At 45.9% G+C, this 25,208-nt stretch overlaps 1 protein-coding gene across 1 annotated transcript in view; it reads left to right on the top strand.

Moving 5' to 3' along the window:
- MEP1B (meprin A subunit beta) overlaps positions 1-22,447 on the top strand; it is a 39,754-nt gene extending 17,307 nt beyond the window's left edge. Inside the window, exons 8-15 of the mRNA XM_074985811.1 lie at positions 2,259-2,477; positions 4,383-4,535; positions 5,454-5,669; positions 10,049-10,516; positions 12,215-12,394; positions 14,330-14,477; positions 21,301-21,505; positions 22,354-22,447. Of these exons, the coding sequence (XP_074841912.1) occupies positions 2,259-2,477; positions 4,383-4,535; positions 5,454-5,669; positions 10,049-10,516; positions 12,215-12,394; positions 14,330-14,477; positions 21,301-21,505; positions 22,354-22,389 (1,625 nt within the window). The 3' untranslated portion in view covers positions 22,390-22,447. The remainder of the gene's footprint in view (positions 1-2,258; positions 2,478-4,382; positions 4,536-5,453; positions 5,670-10,048; positions 10,517-12,214; positions 12,395-14,329; positions 14,478-21,300; positions 21,506-22,353) is intronic.
- The last annotated feature ends 2,761 nt before the right edge of the window (positions 22,448-25,208 follow it).

Raw genomic sequence — 25,208 nt, 5'->3', positions numbered from 1 at the left:
CATCATTGCCTTCTGTCTTGGTCAGCTACTCCCCATGTGGGGGGAGGCACATGGTGCCAGAGGGGCCTACCTTGTCCTTGCTGTCCCCAGGGTGGGGGGTGGCAGCGGCGATGTCCACCATGTGCTCTGGGGTGGCCGTCTCCCTCAGCCCCAGGAGCCTGTGCAGCTCCTGGTAGTGGGGGCAGTGGACAAGCCATGCCCCTGACTGGCTGGCAGCATCGCGGGCCTTGATGTAGGTCTTGCAGAGTTCTTTTACATTTATCCACACGCTGCTCTTAGTGTGGTCAGGGTGGTCTCAGGCGGCAAAAGGCCTTTTGCCGGGCACCAGTTTGGCAAAGGACCTCCTCCTCCTCCTCCCACAGAGCAAGGAGGTCCTTCAGTTTGTCCTCAGACCAGGCAGGCTGGTGCTTCAAGCAGGAGTGGTCTGAATGGGAGCTCATGCTCTCACTGCTTATGGCATAGTCTCAGCCTGGGGTTGCCAGGGAGCTGGGACCATAGAGCCCTGGCTGGGCTGGCCAGAGTGTCTCTGTCCCCTGGGGGGGAGCACCTCCTTGGTGGATTCCTTACTTTGAAGTAAGGAGTGCAGAGCATCTACACACACTTAACTTTGAAGTTAAACTTTGAAGTAAGCCACTATTCCATTCCCGGGAATGGAGTAGTGACTTTGAAGTTAGTCTCCCTTACTTCAAAGTTAACATCAAAGTAAGTTTGTAGTGTAGACGCAGCCAAGAACACCTACAAAATGCAACATTTAGGCTATGTCTACACTAGCCCCTTTTCAAAAGGGGCATGGTAATGAGCGAGGTCAGAAGATGCTAATGAAGCACTGCCATAAATATGCAGCACCTCATTAGCATAATGGTAGCCGCAGCAATTGGAAAGAGCTGCTTTCGAATTGCTTGCCGCCTGTGTAGACAGGGGCCTTTTGAAAGGATGATACCCCGCCCCCAGTCTTGGAAAGCCAAAACCAAGTAGGAATAAGGGGCTTTCATTGCAGTGCCTCATTAGCATCTTCCGACCTCACTCATCACCACGACCCTTTCAAAAAGAAGCGGGTAGTGTAGATGTAGCCTGAAAGACATAATTATTAGCTCAAATATGGGTTCAACCAAGAGATAGAGGTGCAAGATAATATTGCAAAAATGATTTAATGTAAACTGTGCCTGGTTTTTGGATTATTTTTGCTGACACTTTATTTTAGTAATTGTATAATATTTCCAGAGATAAGATAAACAAAGTATTTTGTCCTATTGGACCAACTTCTGTTGGTGAGAAAGAAAGATGTTAGTCTAATAAAAGATATTACCTCATTCACCTTCTATGTTTAATGTCATGAAACTGATATAACCATGACAACGCTACATATGTTTCCACAAAGTTAGGACATGGCTGCTATTTTTGGACTAATAAAATAATTTAAAACATTTTTAAAATCTAAAACCTTAGCTTCAAACAGATTAATTTAAAACACATCTAGGAAGTCTGTACAGGAACATGTTTTAAGAGCAGCTATAAATGGTTTATTAGGTTACATATTGCTAAGTGAAATAACCAGGCACAAAAAATCAGGGAACCTCAAGCAGAAATAGGAATGCATTGGTACCATTGCATACAGCAGTACTGAGACTGCTACAGTACATGAGTACTATGTCCAGTTCTGGGCTCCCCACCTCAAAAAGGATGCCAGGATATCGGAATGGATTAAGAAAAGAGCTACAGGAATGAGTCAAATCTGGAGAACGTGCCTTACAATGAGAAACAAAATAAATTTAACCTATTTAGGCTACCAAAAAGGAAGTTTAAGAGATAAGCTGTCAATCAAAGCATCTACATGGGGCACGTCTTTCTGATAGGAGAGGACTCTAGCACACACAGTGGCTGAGGGCAGGTGTGGTGTTTAAAGTGGTGGGTGGTGTGTTAGTGTTAATGTTACAGTGAGGGTAAATAATCATTTGAACAGCTTACCTAGGGATGTGCTGAAGTTTTGAAATTAAGGCTGGAAACCAAAAAGGTATTGTATAGTTTAACCAGAAGTTATGGATTTGATGCAGAAATCACTCGGTAAAATTCTATAGTTGGTGTTATGCAGAAGGGCAAACTAAATACCCATAGCTTTTTGCCCTTAAAAACATTTGTCTGAGTCCAAGAACTTTTCAGCTACAGAATTTTCTTAATTTAAATGCAGAAAGCACACGTATGTATTTTAAGGAACTTTTGTATTCTGATTGATCTCTTATATTTCCCCGTTTCTTCATTAGGCAAAGAACACAATTTCAATACATACGATGATAAAAGATCAAGTGCCTTGAATGTTCCTTATGATTACACTTCTGTGATGCACTATAGTAAAACAGCATTCCAGAATGGAACTGAGCCAACTATAGTAACTAAAATACCAGACTTCATGGATGTGATTGGGCAACGAATGGATTTTAGTGATTCTGATCTCCAGAAGCTAAATCGCCTATATAACTGCAGTAAGTTTTTCAAGTTCTCTTGAATCATTGTTGCTTCTCATGTCCATTATATGGAAGAAATAAAGAAAAATTTACCCAGCACAGCTAAAAGAGAAGCTAACAATTTAGAAAAGTGGGTATGTTAACAGCATCAGAAATAACAATGCAAAGAAGGCAGCTAGAAATAACAGAATGCTCCTACAGGAATCCTGCTGTGTAGGAGGCAATGCAAAGTTTCCTCTGCAATTTTATTTGACCTTTAGTTAAAGAACACCTTTACTAGGTAGCTGATTTGTGTTCGTCACTGGGGTGGTTGTTTTCAGACATGCTTTGCTGCACAAACATTTTTGATTCCTCAGCAGTTGCTGAAGGTACTGTAGAAAAATTCGCATTTCTGCTGTATCTATAATCTCTGCACTGGCTGTACCCTTATCTCTCACCTTTTGGGATATATAGAATATGACATCAAATTAGATGGTGGGGTTTATCCAAAGAAAATATGAATTTATTAAATCTCTTCCAAATCCATTCTATATATGTTATGGTGACAGCGTGAAACCAGTATCTCTGCACATAGGCCATGTAATTCAAGAAGATGAAGGAAAACAAGGAAAGGAGAGTTATAGTATATGGTTCCATTATCAAAGGGGATTAAAAATCTGTAATTGTGATTGGGTAGACCAGTTCAGATATGTATACATTGGCGTGCACATCATACCTTTTTTGGTAACATCACCACAGCATCAAGCACATCAAGTATCATGAGACATTATGTTTAAAAAACAGTTGGTTTCAAAACCATTTTACAATAAATATAACCATTAAAAGTCTGCAAGATCTTAGTAAAAATTCCTTTGCTTGCTTAGGTCTCAGTTCAGCAACACAGAAATAACATGCACAATTTTAGGTGCATGAAAGAGTTGAGCTCAGGGGGACTTATATACACGCTTAAAATTTAAGACTGTTCTTAGATACTTTGTTGCTTTGGAGTTATGACGGTCTTCCCCTTACGTCCTGCAGTTCTGTTTCCCCTTACAAACACTTTGTCTTTTCCACACATTTAATTATTTCCTCACCATGTACATGACATTCTATATCCTGTATCCTTTCCTCCAGTTACATACACTCAGGGGGAGAAATTGTCCTATTGAAATCATGTGTTTTGGTATTGATTTCATCAGGACCAGGACTTCAACCAGTATTTTTGCTACCTTAGCTGTACTTTCTGTTACAGTCTGCATAATATTTATTACTAAACTATGTGTTGTACATTCATTAAGTATATCATAGTTTATTTTTATGAGACAGACAAAACTTTCAAAATTTCCATGCATGCAGCTGCAACCACAAGTTTCAAATGCACATAAGTTTGTGTTACTTTTTAAAAATTCCAATTAAATTATGTCTTGCTCAATGCTCTTTAATGTTTCATTCAACTGATATTCCAAAATTAGTAGTCTAACCAAGTCATCAGGGAAATTTTGGTAAAACCAATGCCATGCCTATGATAACCAGAGATGGAAGATCTGAAGGGAAAGGAGAATCCATAGTGATTTTGATTGAATAAGGACTGGAGGATCTGGGCTATCATTTTCATAAACAACTATCTGGTTCACAATATCAGTGCAACACCTAGAGACACAGAAGATGATTAATGGATCTCTCAGGTGCGATAGAATCACTTGATGTTCTCAAGTGCTGGAAAAAGACCCCAAACTTTGCATTAGTCAGTCCCTTTCTAGTCTGCCGTAGCTATAAAAAGGCTCAATCATATGAAGTGTTGAAAATGCAACTGCTATTGACCTAGATGGGGTTGGTGGATGGATGGAATTCCACAGAAGCCTAATGTCTTAATATTCTCTCTGACGCCAGCCTTGTAAGACTAGGATTCAGATGTACCACTTACTTTCTTTTGTTGTCTTGCAGCCTCCTCATTAAGCTTTATGGACATGTGTAGTTTTGAACTTGAGAATGTGTGTGGCATGATTCAAAGTTCAGAAGATAACAGCGACTGGCAGCGTGTGTCTCAGGTATCTGCAGGACCACATACTGATCATACCTGTGTGGGAGACTGCAAAGGTAATGTCTAGCAATTCTTATCTTGTTGGAATTTTTTTGTGCCATGACAGAATTGTGACTTTGACCTTCTTTGGTTTGTATCAGAGGATGAATTTTTAACCAAGCAGCATAAATTATCAGGGATGAATGCCATTTGAGCTATAGACATCTATGGGGGTTGGAAATTCCAGTCTCTTCCCTCTGCTTTCTGGCCTTTGGTATAATAATAAAACAAAAGAACAACACATGATGTTTTAACTAGCTTAAAAAGAGGTTTACAAGCCATGGTAATTCACATATATGAAAACCATAAATTCTTGTTTGTGATTAACTGCTTAGTAGTAATTTTGGAAGGGGTTGGGATTTGAGAATAATTATTTGGGCTGTGCAAACAGTTCATTGGGAATACCAATCGTTTGTTTTGAGCCTGCCAAACAAACATGCAAAGTTTGGGTTCAAAAGCCTGAGCCAACAACTTCAGGCAAGGTATGAAAGCAAATAATTCACCATGTGGAAAAGAGTCATTGGGACAAACAACCTGACTAGTTTTAAGATGGAATTCAATATTTATGAATGGGATTCTATGACAGGATTGCTTGACTTACCTGAGTACTGGACTCAGAGGCCAGGAAGTCCCTTCAAGTCTATGTCCCTAAATGGTTGGATGTTTTTGGAACATGAGTAATAAGAGACAGGAAAATGAGAAAAGCAGCTAACAAATGCCCTCTCCCTAGACTGAGACTCCCAGGCCTTTGGGCTAGGGTTTATACAGGGCCTAACACATGGCCCCAGGCTGGCTGAGCCCTCTAGGTATGATCACAATATTATTTTAAATGTTAATAATATAAATATTACTATATTAATTACAATATTAATATAAATATAACAGGAAAACTGAGGTTTATTTTTTCTTTTGCATTCCCCATGCTCTTTTGACAGGTACTGGGTACTTCATGTATTTTAATACCAGTGCTGGCAGTGTGGGAAACTCAGCTACTCTGGAGAGCCGAATTTTATATCCCAAAAGAGGATTTCAGTGCTTACAATTCTATTATTACAACAGTGGTCATGAAAGTGATTACTTGAACATCTTAGTCAGGGAGTATTCTTCTGACAGCTCCACTAGTGCTTTAAGACTCGCTAAAAGGATAGAAGGTATGAAATAAAGTTGCTTGTTTAAATGTGTGCTTTCTGGTTCAATATATGTTCAATATGCTTAGCGGATTACTGAGAGGGAAAAGCATAGCAAGTGACATTTTTCCTCCATTGCTGATTACCTTTTTAACTCCTGTCCTCTGCAGTTTCATCATTTGTTTTCTTCCTTCTGCAGCGATTCTAGTAGCTGAGGAGATAATACTTTAAGGTAATCTCGGTCAGTTTCTTTTCAGTATCGTAGTTACTTACAACTGACCTGGCCATATCAGTATGGGTCTTTCACCTAAAATAGTTAAAGGGCCACAAGCATGATAAGCAAAATGGCAGGTAGATGTGTCTTCAACAACCAACATGTTGCAGAGCAAATTAATTTTAATAGTTAAGATATTTTAATATTACAAAAGTGGAAAAAATGGAGTGAATTTAAAATATTAACTCAGTGCCCTCGTCTGAGAGACTTTACCAGATTGGAAAAAAAATATTTTCAGACATTTATTTAACAGTATCAGAGGCACAGCCACGTTAGTCTATATCTTTAAAAACAGCAAGCAGTCCTGTGGCACCTTACAGACTAACAGATATTTTGGAGCATGAGCTTTTGTGGGCAAGGATACGAGTGCATCTGATGAAACGGGTCTTTGCCCGCGAAAGTTTATGCTCCAAAATATCTGTTAGTCTATAAGCTGACACAGGACTTCTTGTTATTTAACAGTATTAGGACTCTCTTCACAGAAGTATGTGAATAAGGTATCATAATTTGCTGTTGATGTATATATAGCGTGATATATACCAGGGTGGGCAATCATTTCTGCGGAGGGGTGACTCCACAAATTTTGATACTTGTCATTGGCCAGGTCTGGGCCCCACAGAAGGGTTGGGGCTGGGGGTTACAGAGAATGTGAGTGTGAAAGAGAAACACTTGGTGTGTGAGAGACAAACTTTGACACAGAGCATGTGATGCAGTGTATCTGTGACAATGACTGTGTGTGTGACACAGACTGGGTATGTGTGACAGTGACACAGATTTTGTGTGCTGTCTGCTGCTGGATAAATTTCCGAGAGAAGCCATCTTCTGTCTCTTTAAGGGAAATCTGTCCTGCTCTGTTGTCCTCCCCATTCCCCTGCACCGTACTCCTGGGTCACTTACCATCTATGCTCCAGACTGAAGCAGCTCCACTGTGTGTCACTCCCTCCCTGATCCCTACTCTGACCCCACCTTCTCTTGTCCACATCCTCCAAGCCACTCCCTCTGTACAGCTAGCTAGAGAGTCCTAGGAGCAGCTAGGCTGCAGATGGAATAAGGTAGGGAGGGAGGGGCAGCTGAACACAGGCTGCTGGCGTTAGGTAAACACGCTCCACTAATCAGCTGGGAGGGCCAGAGAGAAATGCTTGGCAGGCCAGATGTACACCCCAGGCTTGATTTAGCCCGTTCCTGATACACCCTGTGTGCTTTCAACTGCAAATATGTTTCAGTGACTTAGGCATCTAATGCCTGTTAGAAATCAGCAGGGTTTAGGCTCTGAAGTCACATGGGCAGTTTTGAAATACTTCCTCAATGTTTCTTTCCTGTTTCTTTCCCTCCTGCTCTTTTTGAAAATGTAGTAATCTTTAAAACTGATTAAATGTCCCCTCTGTCTCCAGGGTTACAGGACCAGTCTACATCAGTGTATTTCTCATATATGGTGTAATGAAAACACATTGAAATCAACACATTTTTTTCCCTTGATTCCTCAGGTTTTGCATCAGGCACAAGATCTTTTGTCATTTTTCATAAGTGAGAGCAGATCTCATTAGGAAAGGCAAAAGATAGTATTTATACATGCAGTAACCAGTTATTCACATGCTCACCCTTTTAGTAGCATTAGTAGTAAGCCTCTACATTTTGGAGCATAGGCCATTGATGACCATTCACCAGCATCCCCTGTGCTGGGTGATATTTTTCAGTTCTGACCAGGTGTATCCTGTCTTTTTAGTGTCTGCCTTCAGGTCTCTATGCCAGGTGGTTTAGATTAAACAATAATAATAATAATAATAATGAAGTGTGGCTCCTCTTTATGGCAAAGGCTTGGCCTAAACTTAAGTTAGTCAGTACAGCTGTCCTGGCCACAGGTGTGAAAAATATCACACAGCCATGGACAGTGGCCAATATAACCCCACCATTCTACATACAGGTATGTTGAGGAAAGAATAGTAGTGTCTAATTATTTGGGGAAGGCGGTGGTATTCCCACACTAATAGAAAAAAACATAACAATGTTGTCTGCGACTACAGGATTATGCCAGCATAGCTAAAATGCCATTGCTGTGTGGGTGTAGACTGCAAAGTGTAGATGTAGCCTAACTCTAATTAGGCCTGTTTGCTTACAGGGTCTTCCCTATAGCAAATCTCAAGTCCTCTAGCCTTTTCTTGATGTGTGTTTGATTGTCCCCTGAACCTCACCTGCTGGTGCTTTTGCCATCCCTGTACACTCTCATATTCCTCTCAGACAAACAAGTATCAGGGCTTCTCAGGATCTAATGTAGAACTCAGGTTAATTTAAAGCAGTGGTTCTCAAACGTTTTGGCCCGAGGCCCACTCCACTCAATGCAAGCCTTTTCTCAGGCCACAAGCCAAACATTCACGATGACAAATGATGACGCTGATCTTTAAATACCCTAATCACTAACTTATTCATATTAGCCTTCTGGAGCGTAAAATGTAGCTATGCAGCTGTAACATAAAAACAGAGTGCAAGGCTGGAGGCACACTTTGGGAACCACTGATTTAAAGGGAATCCTGAATCTCACTAAATCTATCCTGACAGCAAGTTCTCCCTCGCTGTACTTCAGCCTACTTCTTGAAATCTGTCACATGGATATTTGGTTGGTACCTGTCTGTCTGTAGTGCATAGTGGATAAATCAATTATTACAAATATTTAAATCCAATTTAAAAATCAAATTAAGCACAGAGCTTTTTAAAATAAACCCAGTTAAAATTAAATTTTAAATTAATAAACTGTGTTAAGCCCTAAATTTATTATCTATCATTTAAATTAGATACAAAATAACTTTAAGCAGTACCCATTTGCTGTCAAGTTTAAAAGAAAGTCAAACCACTGAACTGGTGTAAGTCATTGACTATGTATCTAGAATCAGAGTTTGCTGACGTACTAAACCAGCTTGTGATAGCAGTAGTCTCTTCTGCAGCTGCAACAAATACTTTTTTTCAGTTTATTCAAATAGTTCAGTTTAATAATTAATTAATTCAGAGTTAATAAACCAGTTGGGAACTGAGCAAATAGGTGTGAAAGGATGGGATCTGCTAATTCCAAAATCGTACAGAGCGTGGTGATAGGAAATAATTCAGTCAATTCACTCAATACAGATAATATTTCCTGCTCTTAATAAATCAGTTTTCAGTACCAAACATTTCATAAACTCTTTTTCTTATGTAGCTAAATTATTTAAGGTAATTTTATTTCATAAAAAAATAAAAGTTCCTTGTATGCATTTTAACTGTTTTGAATTTCCATACAATAGAGCTTGACATAAATCACAAGTAAAAGTTAATCTAGTAATCAAGAAATAGATAATTTCTTATTTTATAATAGAAAAAATATAAAATTAAAGAATCTGAATATATGTTAATTCAGATACAAACCTGCTTAAATGTACTGATATAGTGTGCTTTCTTGGTTGGCAATAAAAAGCACGAAACTTAGTACAAAAGCTATATTTAGTTGCAAATCAACATGTTATAATAATCGCTAATCAAAGATAATCAGGTTTTCTTTAGGAAATTAAAAAATATAGGTGTAAAACATAAATAAAATATATTTCAATCGAGATTTCCTGCTTGCTGATTTACATCCTGATTAAAATTGGTAATTAAACAGTTTTGATTTAAAAATCAATCCATCCTTTTCTTTTCTGGAACAATCTGTAGCTGTTCATGAGGTGTGTCTTGGCAATGGTGGTGGTGAGACGTGGATTGTTTTGTTCGGGGAGGAAGGGGTTGTTACAGAGGTACTAGGTAGTATTTTGCGCAAGACCAGTTATCATAACATTTGGATTAACTCACTGCCAAATTCTTCTGAAAAATACATAATCAAGAAAAATAGATCTCTAAGAATTATACATTTTCCCCCCACTGTTAAATTCAGTAAATGTTCTGCATGTTAAAAAACTAAACATACCTTCGAAAATTAGAAGGGGAAAGAGTGTACTCCTGCACCCGATTGTTAATTTAAACAAAAGCAGTACTGGTAAGAGAGACTGACGTCATCTCAACTCTAATGGAATCAATACATTTTTGTATAATCTTGTCATGAGTCCTGAATACTGCACAGTATTTCATTGCCCTGTTTGCCATCTTGGAAAACCCCACAATTCTTTTTCAGGTTCACATCTGGATTATTGGCAGCTTTACCATGTTCCTTTGAAGGCCACAAGGAAATTCAGAATTGTATTTGAAGGTGTAAAAGGAAATGGATCATCGAATGGAGGCCTCTCTGTTGATGATATTAACCTTTCAGAAACCCAGTGTCCCCATCATGTCTGGCATATAAGAAATTTCACGCATCTCCTCAATACAAGCCCTGCAGGGACACAGGGAAAAATATACAGTCCACCATTTTACTCTGATAAAGGCTACGCTTTTCAGGTTGGCTTGTATGTAAATGGTACTAGTGATAATCCATTTAACTTGGCGATGTATTTGTACTTAATCTCTGGAGTAAATGACGATCGTCTGCAGTGGCCTTGTGTATGGCAACAAGCCACTATGGAGCTGTTGGATCAAAATCCCGATATTCGTCAACGCATGTCAAACCAAAGAAGTGTAACAACAGATCTATCTGTAGTAACAGGTTAGTTAAAAATGGTGACTGCATTGTCTCATTACACAACACATTGTCTTGCTCTTGGTAAAAACAGAACAAAAAGTCAATGGGTCAAATTCTCTCCTGCTACAAGTAAGTGTAGCTCCTTTGTTTTCAGTGGAGTTTCACTTATTTACATCTGTAAGGAATGTAGTGCAATGGCAGGAAGCAGTGACATAGTGGAACTGTATGTCCCAGAGCAGGATGGGATAACTGGACTGAGCAGGGGCCTTGGGCATCCTTTCTGAAGATTCATTTCATCTAAGCAATACAATAGCTTTCACATCTGCTCAAGAGAAGGTGGCTTTGCAGCCCTCTTGAAAATAGATAGGCAGAGGTAACCAGCTATGCGACATGCATGAGTTAATACAAGATAAGCGTGCCATCATTACCCAGAGCCCATGATGAATGGAGCATTGGTGTCAAACCTAATCTTCACTGGACAAAGGACTCATAATTAAAATTCAATAACCTGCAGCTGGAGGGGGTGAGAGGGAAAAGAAGGATTAGTGATAGCTCCCAACCATTTTAAAGGGAGAAAATTCAGTGAAAAGGTAAAGACTGAAAACAGAAGTGAGTAAGAATTTCTATGGGGAGGTAAATTATAGAATTTTATTTTAATGTACATTCGATACATCCCTGAGACATTTCCTTTATTTCCCTGTAATGAGGTCTTTTCTACAGTCACCGGTATCACAATCTTTAAATTCTTGATTTGCATGGAGCTTTGCATCCAGCTGTGTGGACTCCCAGACTTTAGCAATGCTAGGGTCCAGAAGGCACCAGAAATTGCCTAGAAATCACAATATATTTTTAAATACCACTGCTCTGTGATTCACAGAAACTCTTAACTTCCTCAAGAGGGAAGTGGAAAGTAGTTGACAAATATTCTAGAATGGCAGGGTGGGTACCCCTTTTAATAAACACTATACATGATTTCCTGTTGACAGTCATTTGATTACCCTGTATAGTCTATTCCCTGACATTTAGCTCCCTTCCATCCTACACCTGAACATACTGGTCAGCTCACTTCGTCCTCTGTATCCCTGCGTATACAGCCCACTCTCCTCTTTTCATTTGGCCATTCATATCCTGCCGGCAGCTTACATCTCCAAGGACAGCTCTTGATTCTTCTCCTCCTAGGTAGTGAAAGCCCCTACTACATGCAGCTAAGCTGATTCCTTAAGCATGTTGCCAGCTACTCCCACAAGTGTTTGGTCCCTTCTTTGCAATGTCAAGCTGTCAAGTCTGGAGGAAGAGACAGCAATTTGTGACTAGCTAGTTCTCCACAGACTACCAGCAAATTCTTTGTTATTGAGACCCACCAAACAGCTGTATTTGAAAAAAAATGTGCTCCCAATTTTCCTTCTGATTTTGTTCCAAAAATATTCCACAGCAGATCTTTTGTATGACACAGAATTGGCCTCAGGTTCTTCTTCTCCCACACCAGGATAAAAATCTATTTAACAAGTCATCAGGAGTCTTCCTTGATATAGCCGCCTGAGCGACACATCACACTTGAGTAGATTTTGAGGGCTGGAGTGTGTGGAGGAGGGAGAAACAGCAATTTATATAATCCTACAAGCAATATAGCCATTGCTTCTCCTTTTCTAAGCTTTGAGTAACTTTGTGTTTTCATATTCAGGACATGTGCGCAGACACAAAATATATCTTTTCACTCTCCAGGTTTTTCATCATATTTTTGGGACAGGCCAGACAAAGTGGGCTCTCCTTCTAATTTCACCAATGGGACTCAATTCATGAGAGGGCCAGGAAGGGGCACTAGTGTATTTCTAACTCATCAAAGGCTTAGAAGTCGCAACTTCATCAAAGATGATGGTGTTTACATTCTTTTGTCAATGCAAGGTATGGAAACATTGATGGTAGCACTATGAAGTAATTCTTTATAATGTCATAAGTGTACAGTATGAGGTTTTTAGTACCACATAATGCCAAACTCCTTGTAGCCAGACAGAATCCCCCTGCTCTAGTCCATCTTGCCTGCCCCTCTCAGGTGCCTCAGAGCACACAGCACAAAGAAACAGCACAGTCTTGGAATGTTTTGAGAGCACAGATGCGCTAATCTCAAACACTGTCCGGTGCCTCACAAACACAGATGTGCTATGTCAGCATGACCCTGGACTGAAGAATACAGACAAGAGGCCTAACGGTCTAGCCAATGGCCTCGGGGCTTCAAGCTGCCCTTGGCTGGTATTGATAACTGATCCTCCCACACTTTTGTCCCAGAAGGGGGATTTTACTGCCCGTGTGAAAGTTTGCCCCGTTTCTATAAATTTAGTTACCTCTGTCTTACAAGTGTAACTGCCTTGTAAGCGCTGGCGTCACAAAGACGAACCAGTACAATTGGTACCTTTTAGATAAGGAAGACTATACATATCCCAAGGGGGTATAAAGAGGGCCCAGCAGCCTACTCTAGCCAAGCTCCAATTACCTACACCTGCCAGTCAGGTAAGGTTATTGCCTCCCGAGGATCCAGGGGATGCTTTCCTCATATCTGTTCTTCCCAAGGGATTCAGTGAACGACGTTGGCTAAGCCGGAGTCGAAGGACACGGGTGAGAATTATACCTGCAATGTTTTTTTTGTGCACATTTAATAGTAAGAGCTCTTTAGTCTGAGGTGTCTGGTCCTCAAATGGGTAACTTTCTCTAATTGACGTGTCATTTGTATCATCCTACTATAGTAGCTAAGCAAATAGAGCAATAACAGTGTAACCATTCAGATTTTATCTAACTTTTCCTGCAACTGCAATCATTAAGACTTTATACAATTCTGTAACCATTAAGATTTTCATTTCTCCTTTGTAATAAATAGTAACCATGTTTAAGCTTCAGCCTGACTCCTTCTAGTTGCTGTAACTCGGCCAAACACAAACAAAGAACCTTAGCCGGTTTGGCTATATTCAGCCTGGTCAGTGGTAAGGTGCAGTAAAAGCTGGGCACTGAGTCATGCTGCCTCCATGGAGCAGACTCTTGGGGCATCCGTCAGCCTCCCGGGCTGCCCACTGTGAAAGGACAGTCTGTCTTAGCAGTCAAAGTCTTGGGTGGAATAAGCTCTCTGCACCAATCTCGGGGGCACCCATCAGCCACCCTGGCCACTGCGAAGGGGTAGTCTGTCCTAGCAGTCAACTACTCGGGTGAATCTCAGGGGCATCCATTGGCCATCTTGGCTGTCTGCTGCAAAGGGACGGGCCATCCTAGTAGCTAAAGACTCGGCTGTAAAATAGGCTCACAGACCACTCATTACCTGGCCATCGGCTAACACTCCTACAAACATAGCTGCACATGATTAACGTTATTCATGAGTAGTCCTGAGAGTCATGTGTTTAAAGTTAGTCATGTGCTTGACTAAATATTGCTATTATAGTTATATTCATTTTATAATCACCTTCCTAGCTTGTTAGTGGGTTAAAAATCTAACTACATCAGATGTTATGCTGTTTCAGTACAAAATTTCTTAGCGAGACCACTTCTGGGCTCTCACCTGTTTCTGAATAGAAACAGCAAAACATGGCATAGGAATTCCATGGTGCTGAAAGGTATAAATATTAGTTATTTATTTATACCAGCTAAAAATTGCTTTGGATATATTAGATCCAGTATATTATCGCTGTTTATCGTTAGAATATTTTGTGTTATGCATTCACATTTTCATGCTGACAAATGTTGTGCCCATTTGCAGAAAATCTGAGTTGTAAAAAGCAAGGTAATAGAAAGTTCTGATAGCTGGCCCATTGGAAAAACAGCATGGACTGAAAACCTGATGCTCTTTTTTTTCTTTAGACATATCCCATCTGATATCAACTCAGCCAAACTTTACAACAACAAGCCCCACAACAGTTCTAGTCACAACTCCTCCAAATTCCTGTGGAAATTATACCTGTGAAAATGGGGGTGTCTGCAGTGTTGTTAAGAAAAAACCTGTGTGCAGGTAACTGACTTAATTTAATCTCATGATCAATGTTGTGATAAAAACATGTAACAGAATTTGTCATTTAAGAAAATTAACCAGATTTGTTGCCCTTGAAGAAGAATGGCAGATTTTAATAAATTAAAGTGAATTTCCAACATCACGGCTACGTCTACACGTGAAGCCTACATCGAAATAGCTTATTTCGATGTAGCGACATCGAAATAGGCTATTTCGATGAATAACGTCTACACGTCCTCCAGGGCCGGCAACGTCGATGTTCAAGTTCGACGTTGCGCAGCACAACATCGAAATAGGAGCAGCGAGGGAACGTCTACACGCCAAAGTAGCACACATCGAAATAGGGATGCCAGGCACAGCTGCAGACAGGGTCACAGGGCGGACTAGCGCTTCCGGGGCAACAGCTAGCCGCTCCCTTAAAGGGCCCCTCCCAGACACACAGCCTGCACAGCACGCGGTCTGAGGAGCCATAGGCACACAGACCCCGGGCGACACAGGCATGGACCCCCAGCAGCAGCAGCAGCAGCAGCAGCAGCAGCAGCAGCAGCAGCAGCAGCAGCAGCCAGAGGTCCACCCAGCCCTCCTGGCAGGAGCAGGGCTTGCCCTGCTCCATGCCATGCGGGAGGCAGCTGAGCACCTCCTTGCTACACCGGAGGAGGAGCTGCCCCCAGGGCAGCAGGGCTCAACCCCCAACCCTGCAGCACCCTGCCCCCACCCCCTGCCTCACACGCTGGCGGCTGTGGAGCTACCCCACCAGCACCGACTGGTGGGAGCGGCTGGTGCTTGGGGAGTGGGACGATGACCGCTGGCTCAGGAACTTCAGGATGAGCCGGCAGACATTTATGGAGCTGTGCCAGTGGCTCACCCCCGCACTCAGGCACCAGGACACCACCATGCAGCGTGCCCTCACAGTGGAGAAACGGGTCGGCATCGCTGTCTGGAAGCTGGCCACTCCCGACAGCTACCGATCCGTGGGACAGCAGTTTGGTGTCGGCAAGGCCACCGTCGGGGCTGTCCTCATGGAGGTAAGAGAACCCACGGGGGAAGGGCAGGGCAGGGGAGGGGGGCCCAGGCAGAGGAGGGCAGGGGAGGGGAGGGGAGGCCAGGGCAGGGCAGAGGAGGGGAGGGGAGGGGAGGGCAGGGGAGGGCAGGGCAGAGCAGGGCAGAGGAGGGGAGGGCAGGGCAGGGCCACGCACACCCTGCTCACCCCTCATTGGTGCTGTCCCATGTGCTTTCCCTGCAGGTTGTGCGTGCCATCAATGCCATGCTCCTGAACAGGCTCATGAGGCTGGGGGACCCAGATGCCACCATCGCAGCCTTTGCCACCCTGGGCTTCCCCAATTGCTTCAGGGCTCTGGATGGGACTCACATCCCCATCTGCGCCCCGCATCACAGTGGAGGAGGCTACATGAATTGCAAGGGCTACCATTCTGTGGTCCTCCAGGCCTTGGTGGACAGCCAGGGCCGTTTCCAGGACATTTATGTGGGCTGGCCTGGCAGCACCCACGACGCCCGGGTTTTCTGGAACTCGGGCCTGTGCCGCTGGCTGGAGGCGGGGACCTACATCCCCCAGCAGGAGATCCCTCTGGGGGACACCACCATGCCCCTCTGCGTCATCGCAGATGCGGCATACCCCCTCCGGCCCTGGCTCATGCACCCATACACGGGCCATCTCTCCGCTAGCCAGGAGCACTTCAACCAGTGCCTGAACCACGCGCGCCAGGTGGTGGAGCGCTCATTTGGCCGCCTGAAGGGACGCTGGAGATGTCTCCTGACCCGCCTGGATGCGGGCCCCAACAACATCCCCCTGATTGTGGGTGCCTGCTGCGCCCTGCACAATTTGGTGGAGAGCAAGGGGGAGGCCTTTTTCCAGGGCTGGGCTGTGGAGGCCGGCAGGGCCAACGTGCAGCCACCCGCTGCCCCCAGTCGGCAGGTGGACCCCGAAGGGACCCGGGTCCGGGAGGCCCTGCGGGCCCACTTCGATGATGAGGCCGCGGGGTGAACTCTGCCAGGCCCCCCACTGCCCGCCCCTTCCTCCACCACACTCCCTGCCCCAACGCCCACACCACCATGGAGCACCCAACCGCACCCCCCTCCCACTTTTCCTGGACAAATGACAGCACGCACTTGTGGCTGAACTTAAACTGCTTTTTCTTTTAGAACTTTTTTTTTTAACTATAAATATAAAACAAGAACAAACTATATGCAACATGTGTGGAACCAAAGTAATATGTACAAATAAAACAATAGTAATAAAAAAGTGTGCTCAGTAATAAAAAGAAAACCAGGGAGGATAAAGGGGAGAACTATTTACATGGGGGGGACGGGGCAAACAGGGGGCACAAAATAATAAGTTCCAACTATATACGGGGGTGGGGCCACGTCCCGGGCCCCTTGCCCCTAAAGTCCGGCACTGGGCGTGGGCGGCCGGGAGCCCCGCCGCGGCCGCAGCCCTGTCCGGGGCTGGCTGGGGGCGGGGCGGACCGGAAGATATGCCCGGCGAGTCTCAGCTGGCTCCAGGGGTCCCTCGGCGCTCCGGCCCTCGGCGGTGGGTGGCGGGGTGACGGCGGATGGGACGGCGACGGGCGGAGCAGCTGGTGGTGAGGCGAGTGGAGCAGGCACGTCGGGCGCTGCGGCGGCCGGCGCGGCATGGGGGGGCCAGGTAGTCCACCAGGTGGTTGAAAGTCTCCATGTAGGCCCCCCATGCCTCTTGGCGCCAGGCCAGTGCCCACTCCTGCAGCTGCAGGTGCTGCTCCGCGACCTCCAGCTGCCGACGGTGGATGGCCAGCAGCTGGGGGTCCGTTGCCGTCGGCTGGTGGTGGCACGGGGTCCGCCGTCTAGCCCGCCGTGGGGCCGGTCAGTCCTCGGCCGAGGGGCTTGCCTGGAGCGATGGCCCCGGAGGGCTCTCCGGGACCACTGATGCCTCGCCGGCGCTCTCTTCCGGTCCTTCTGATGGTGCAGGTGCGGGACACAGGAGAGGAGCAGGGGAAGAAGAATGGAGACAGGCGTTAGTGTGGGCCCCGAGCCGTGGCCTTTGTCTCCCCAGCCCTGTGCTGCAGGCTCCCCATCCCCATCCCCGGGAGATGCTGCTGTGATGGATGGGGTTCAGGGGTCCCCCTGCACTGCACCCCGTCCCCTGGTGGGAGCAACTCTCACTTCACTCCGCAGGGTCTGACAGGAGAGGTTTCTTAGGCCACCGATGCCCAGTTTCTCCCAGGAGTGACAGCACCAGCTGTCAGAAGAGACAGTCCTTCCAACCTGTCCTGGGGAGAAGACCCCAAGGAGTGCCCCTCTGGGATGCAGCTTTCCCCCCTCCTCAGGCTGGCTGCCTTCCAGCTCTCCCTTCCCCTAGTCTCTACCTGTGGCGCCCCCCCCCCCAATTCCAAGCCAGCTCGGCTCCTCCCTCCTCTTTGTTCAGGGCAGAGGTGTCACCTGCCAGCTGTAGCCCCAGGATCATCCTTTGCCCCTGGGAGCTATTCGGCTCTTGTTGCTCAGATGTAGCCTGAGTTTCCCTTTTGCACTCCCCCCACTCCATCACATGCTGCTGCTGCTGCTGTTGCTGCTGCTGCTGCTGCGGGGTGTCCCACCCCCTCCTCCTGGGGGCCCCTCGAGGTTCCGCTCCCCCCTGCCCCGGGGATGGGGCATGGAACTGTCGTGCGGGGTGGGGTGGGGGGCAGGGGCTGATGCACTGCTGTGAGGGACATGGCCCTGCTGTCCTTGGGGCCATGGCCATGTGAGCATGTGGGGGGCCCTGGACACATATCTATTACCCCCCACCCCTCAAGCCCAGGGGTGTACACCAGATGGGGGTACATACCTGTCGATCCACTCCCACGGTCCGGAGATCCCCGGGGGGCGGAGGCTCGGCTGCTGCTCTGGGATGGCAGGAGGAGGATCTGCAGCCTGGATTCTGCGGAGGAGGAGCCCCCCTCGTCGTCCTCCTCCTCCTCCTCCTCCTGCCGCGATGTCCCGGGGGTGGGCTCCGGGCGGGGCCCCCGGGGTGCGGGGCTTACCTCCGGGGCGGACTCCGGCTGCAGGGCCTGCTGGGGCTCGTCGGCCGAAGTGTCAAGGGTGGCCGGAGGGGAGGAGGTGTGCCGGGGCCCCAGGATGTCCCTGAGCTCCCTGTAAAAGGGGCAAGTGACGGGGGCAGCCCCAGATCGGCCGGCCGCATCCCGGGCCCGGGAGTAACCCTGCCGCAGCTCCTTCACCTTACTCCTGACGTGATCGGGAGTGCGGGCAGGGTGACCCCGGGCAGCCAGGCTGTCGGCCAGCCGAGCAAACGCATCTACGTTCCGCCTCTTGCTCCCCATTACCTGGAGCACCTCCTCCTCGCTCCAGAGCCCCAGCAGGTCCCGCAGCTCGGCCTCCGTTCAGGAGGGGCCCCGCTGCCGCTTGCCAGCCTGGCTGCCCGCCTGGCTGGGCTGCCTGCCCTGGCTCCCCTTGGGGGGCGTCCGCTGGGGGGGCTGCCGGGCAGCCATGGCAGGTGCTGGCCCTGTTCTGGGTGGCTGAGGGACATGCAGGCCGGCCGCGTGTCTGGGCTGCCGCCTGCATGTTCCCTCAGCTTCCTGCACAGGAAGGGAGGGGGAGGGGACCTTTAAGGGGCCGCTCCACGCAGCCACCATTCAGCTGAGGGGCTGGAGAGAGCGTCTCTCAACCCCTCAGCTGATGGCCGCCATGGAAGACCCCGCAATTTCGACATTGCGGGATGTGCAACGACTACATGGTCCCTACTTCGATGTTGAATGTCGAAGTAGGGTGCTATTCCTATCCCCTCATGGGGTTAGCGACTTCGACGTCTCGCCGCCTAACGTCGAAGTTAGTGCCGCTACTTCGAAGTAGCGTGCACGTGTAGACACGGCTCACAGATCCAGGAGACTAAATGTGTGGCCAGCTGTTCCCAGCCTCAGCCTTTTAGCATTTTAGAGTATTCTGTTTTTAACCAATATTTATTTTTAATCTGTTGTGATTAAGTATTCCCTCCCCTCATCCTAATCTGAGAGTTAAATATCAATAGAGCTGGTACAGAAGTTATATGTAATGTCAAAGGAGAAGTACATCTTGATTATTTTGAAAGAAGAGGTAGCTTTGATTATGGCTCTGAGTTTCAACAGTGTAACAATTTACCTTTGAAATTAAAGGGGACATAGTTTGATGTCTGAAATAGGTATGTGCCCTCAAGGAAGTGATTCGCAGCATGTGTGGAATGTATTAGAGCTAAGCAAAGTGGAGCTATTTACATATGCAACCTGATTGGTTAATAGTGTTCTTAAACTAAGTATCATCATGCTTTTAATTGGTTAGTATTACAGCAAAGTCATGCCAATGCTTGCACACCTTGCATTCTAATGGTCAGGTACATTAAACTTTATATTTATGCCCTGGTTAAGCAAAATGTCATCAAGGTCAATGCCCTGCATGAGAGCTCATAGTTCTACGTACGTGGATCTTTTTCTAAGACTGTTAGCATAATTTAATAGACAGGGGGTTTAAAGGGGTCAGACAGCCACCAACTGCAGCCTACGGGGTTTGCAGAAGGAATGGGCGGGGGGTAAACTCAGGAGTATTATAAATTTAAAGTAATATTTTTCAGTAAAGACCGCAGAAGCCTCTGCTCCCTGTGCCAGCAGTTACGTGTTCTGGGCATAACAGCAGCCGTAGCAGAGGAGAAAAAAGCAGTTCTTCAGAACAAAAGGCATTTTCTCCTTTTTGGAGGCACGATGCAGCTCTGTTTGAGTCTTATCAGTTTCTTTTTCAGAGGGGACGGGAAAAGGGGCCGTGCAGAAGTTGCGTCAGCATAAGGAAAATCTCCAGGGACAGCCCTACACCAACATGCCTCCCCACTTGTGGGAGAAGAGGCCTGGACAAAGAAAGAAGCCATGATGGGAGCATCTTGAGATGAGCCAGTCCCAGAATGGGGATACTGCAGTGGTCAAGCTACCTTTGCTTCCCTGTCCTCAGCTCCTATGCCAAACAGACCTGGTCAGACCTGAGAATTTGGGCCAGAGTTCTCCCCCCCAGTTTTCTTTAAAAATGTATGAAATTGATTGATAATGAGAGAGAGGAGTGGTGGGCCCAGGAAAAGGAGGGTTATTCGAGCATGCTAATTTAGTTTCTTTGAATTGTGAGGGTGGTGTAAGGTATCTAAATGGTTCTACCAGGTGGTTGGTTGAGTCACTTTTGTTGATAATTCTTTGTTCCCATCCACACACTTTGCTTTAAGTGATTAGGTGAAGGAGACAGAAGTGGAACAGAGAGGTGAACATGGCGGGTGCATAACTGTAAAAGGCCAGTACTACGAATTAGCAGTAACACTGGCAAACCAAACAACAGCCCTGCTTAGCAGCAGCATCCGTGTCCAGGACTAGAAAATTGATTTTGCATTACATGAATGCTGTCAGGTCAAGAGGGGAGCTGAACATCAGCAGCAATGGGGAGAGGTCCAAGGAAACTATTTTCTGCATGGGTGTTGATGTCCCAGACACATGGGGGCTTTTTACAGAGCAACATACAACCAAGTCAACTGCTAAAGTAATCGGAATGATCAGCCAGTCTGACCTTTAGACTTTCCCTAGAGGGTTGTCAGCCAAAGTGACTCCCTCTGGAACAGGAAGAGAGCTCCTCAGGATTGTGAAGGGAAACAGCAGCAAGGTGGCAGCTCAAGTAGTGTGCATATACTGGTGGGACTACCCCATATAGTAACTCAATTTCCCACATACATTGCATCCCAAAGGTTTAGTGTATGCTAATAACGAACCAACAGTTTACAGAACTGTATCTTTTTTACTTTTTATGTTGAATAGGTGTCACTCCTTTTTTTTAATAGATGTCCAGCAGGTGATGACTGGTGGTATATGGGAAAGAAGTGTGAGAAGAGAGGCTCAAGAAAAGAAAATATTATCATAATTGTTTCTTCAACAGTAGCTGTATTTGTTGTTATGCTACTTGTCACTGCTACAAGCATATGTTGCATGAGAAAGAAATACCACCAAAAAATGATAAAAGACAAAGCAGCATGGATTCTAGAAAATGTAAGTATTGTCTCCTCAGTTAAAAGATTCGGGTGTGTTTCAAAACAAGGGTTTGGGGTTTTTTTTTTTGCAAAATAATTGAGTGCTGAGTACATGATTTAGTATTTTGAAAAAGTGAATTTAAACCAGTGCTTATTTTGTGCTGAGTACCAGCACCTTGGCAGCCCTAGCTGCTGGATTGGCTGGGGTTGAGGGGCTCAGTATAGGCTTCTTTTTCTTTTACAAAGAAAGGAACGGATTCAAATGAACTGGCGCTGAACAGACAAGGAAAAAGGTTGTCCAAGACATTCAGGCTAGATACATAAAAAAGATGAAATAAAGAGGACAAGCATCTCTGACCAGTGGCCATTCTTTTTGCAAAGAAAAGTATTTTTTGTATAACATGTAAAAGCAAAATAAAATAATAATAAAATAATAATATGAAAGTACAGAACGGGTTAAAACTGTTCTAAATCTAGTCAGCAAATGAGGTAGCTTCACACTGAGTCTTGAATAAAACGAGGTTTCTGTGAATCTTCTTGAGGCCAAGAATTATATGTAATCATAAACCTAGAAAATTTTTATTCTAACTTGATCAAAATGAAATACAGAAAGTATTAAGAACTGGCTAATTCCAGCATCAACAGCAAGGCACAAGAGTGCCATATAAAGGTAGAAAAAGCCCTATAATTCAGTGTAAGACAAGTCATCCACCAGCATAGTGACAAAGATTCACTTTCCTATAAAATTGATCATCACTCAGATTATGTTGTTTATTATTATTTCTGAAAATAGTTGTTTGTGTTCCTAGAGTCATTTAAGTTCTGGCATTTCACTTAGTTGTAAGATGCATTTTCTTCATTTAACAGAATGCATATCAGAGACACAGAATGAATAACATCTGAGACCCAAAAGCTATGACAGAGATCGATGTTTGAAGTCATCTGGATGCCTCAATCACACAATTATTTTTTACAGGTATCTTTCATTCTAGCTTTGCTGCCAAAATCAGAGTGAAGAATAAAAAATAAAGTATCATCTTAGATAAAGTCTGTGAACCAAAACCAATAAAGTGTCTGAAATTGATAGGGGTATGGCTTCTACTCATTGCAGATAGAAGTGTGTCTTTGTGTGAGATATCTGACATTTGCATTATGTCTCCCATGAACATGAAGAAGATGCACAGAACAGACTAGCTTTTAAAAAAAACAAATCTGTTTAAGACTCATCAGGCTGCCTAGATGATTTATTTATCCATAATGACAGTTAGACACTGTCACTGTGCTGCTGGTAGCGCATCTTGACATACAAAACCAAGTAAACATACACTTACTACGTGCTCCTGATGCCTTTTTATCAACTCATTCATGAGACATTGCTGAAAGCTGCTTATTTTTATGTACAAAACATTCAAAACAAGACTATCTTCAAAGGACTGAGTACATAACTGTAGCTAAACACTAACACTACATCTAAACTACAGTGATCTGTCAACAGTAGTTACTGCTGGACGATATCTTCCTACAAAACTTCTGCCAACGGATCATGTCCGCACAGAAAAGCAGATCACTCGGTCAACAGAGAGGGGCGAGACTGCCCAGCTGCTCTCTTGACAGGACAGGCCCTGGAACCCTGTCACACAGGGTCTCATGGTCAGCAATCGCTTCTGGGAGTAGTGGCCAGGCACACCGTTTAAGCCACCCCCTCCCTCTCGACCCACGTTCCCCACCCATACTGAGGTTACGTCTACACTACAAGACAAAGCTGAATTTATTAAAATCGATTTTATAATGCAGGTTGTGTTTAATTCGATGTTGAGTAGCCTCACCTCCTACAGGCGCCCAACATATTCGCCACATCGCTTCCACACTGAAATCACCAAATGGCGACTGTTGCAGCAGCACATTGTAGGACCCTCGCCCACTGTTTCCTCAGCCCTGAATTCCGAGCCAGGTGCAGCAGCAGCCCTGGTCAGTTTCCCGGCACCGGCTGGTAGTGAGGAGCTGGAAGTCAGGTGCAGCAGCGCTGTCTGTTTCCTGGCTCTCTCAGCTTGGGGGACCTGGGAAACTGACAGCGCAGCAGCCCTGGTCAATTTCCTGGCTCCCGCTAGTAGCAGGGATCTGGGAGCCAGGTGCAGCACACAGGGCTGTGGAATACATACAGGACATGTGTGGCAGCTAATAAATTCAATTTTAAGATGTGGCACTTCCACACTGGCCTTTAAAATCGACCTTCTGAATTCAAGCTTGACGCTAAACCCATCAGGTCACTGTGAGCTTGTAATCTCGACATTAGTGCTCCCAAAAATTGAGCTAATGGTATTTACAGTGAAACCAGTCACCTGGTAATACCGAGCTAACTGCCTTACATTTGACTGTATCTCATAGTGCAGATGCAGCCAGAGGCTTGCCTACCTTGATGAAGAACTGCATAGCTACTGCAGGGCTTTCTTTGAGATGTTGCATTTTCCAGTTAGCCGTGATGCCAGAGCAGCCCCCAGAGGCCTTGCTCAGACCCCACACAGGCACTGCAGCTTCTGCTGCACCTCATCCTGGCTGCCCTCCTCTTCCTCTGGGGGATGAGCCTGGTAATGACTTTGAGGTGCATGCCATGGCTGCTGTACAGGCCCACCTGTTCTCGTCCCCTTGAGTGATCAGGCGGGTCTGGAGGTACACCATCAGTTCTGACTGGTGGGACCCCCTTGTGACAGGACACTGGGGAAAATCAGCAGTGCCTCCAGCATTTCAGAACAAGAAATGACACCTTCCTGGCGCTCTGCACCCGGCTTGTCCCTGCCCTCCTCACACATGACACTCAGCTGTGGCTTGCCATTCCCCCGGGCAAAGTGGTTCACCATCACCCTATGGAAGCTGGACACTCCAAACAGCTACCACTCTGTCAGGAACCACTTCGGCATGGGAAAGTCCACCATCAGAGCTATCCTCATGCAGGTAAGGTATTCTCTGGCTGCAGGCCCTGTGGGGAGGAATGGCAGCATGTGCTACCAAAGGGGGACTCTTGGGAAGCAGGGTCAGGGGGTGTGAGGTGGGTGGCGGGGAAGCCCTATCCCTGGGGGACCATTCCATCCCACCCTTGCACAGGTCCACTGTGGTCGGCGGGGGAGCAGCCTAGAGGGTGGACTCCCAGAGAGCTTGTGGGGTGGGGGTAGGATGGGAGGGGACAGGGGAGTCCCCCAGGGCCCAGTGGCTCCTTTGCTCAGTCCCGCACATATATGTTCATTCCCCTCCCTTTGCAGGTCATGACAGCCTTCAACACCCTCCTGCTCTGGAGGGTCATCCACCTGGCAGACCTTGATGCAGTCAAGGCTGGCTTCGCCACCCAGGGGTTTCCCAATGGCCTTGGGGAGATGGATGGGACCACAGCGTGGCCTGGTTCACGAACTGGAAGGGATACCACTCCATTGTGCTGCAGGCCCTGGTCAGCTACCGGGAAGGGTTCCGAGATGTTTATGTCAGGTGGTCAGGCTGGGCACATGACATGCGGGTGTGCTGCAACTCTACCCTGTGCCAGAAGATGGAGGTGGGCACCTTATGTCCCCCGCCAGAAGCTGGTGGTCAGAGACATGACCAGGCCATTGTACATGGTGGGAGATGCGACGTGCTCCCTTATGCCCAGGCTCATGAGGTCACACACCAGCCCCCTGGACCCAATCCAGGACCTGTTTAATGCCCACCTCAGCTAGCCATGGAACCAGCTGGCGTGT

This window comes from Carettochelys insculpta, chromosome 2, assembly GCF_033958435.1.
Source record: "Carettochelys insculpta isolate YL-2023 chromosome 2, ASM3395843v1, whole genome shotgun sequence".
Lineage (NCBI taxonomy): Eukaryota > Metazoa > Chordata > Testudines > Carettochelyidae > Carettochelys > Carettochelys insculpta.
Note: the sequence above shows the minus strand (reverse complement) of the source record. Positions and strands in the feature narration are given on the sequence as shown.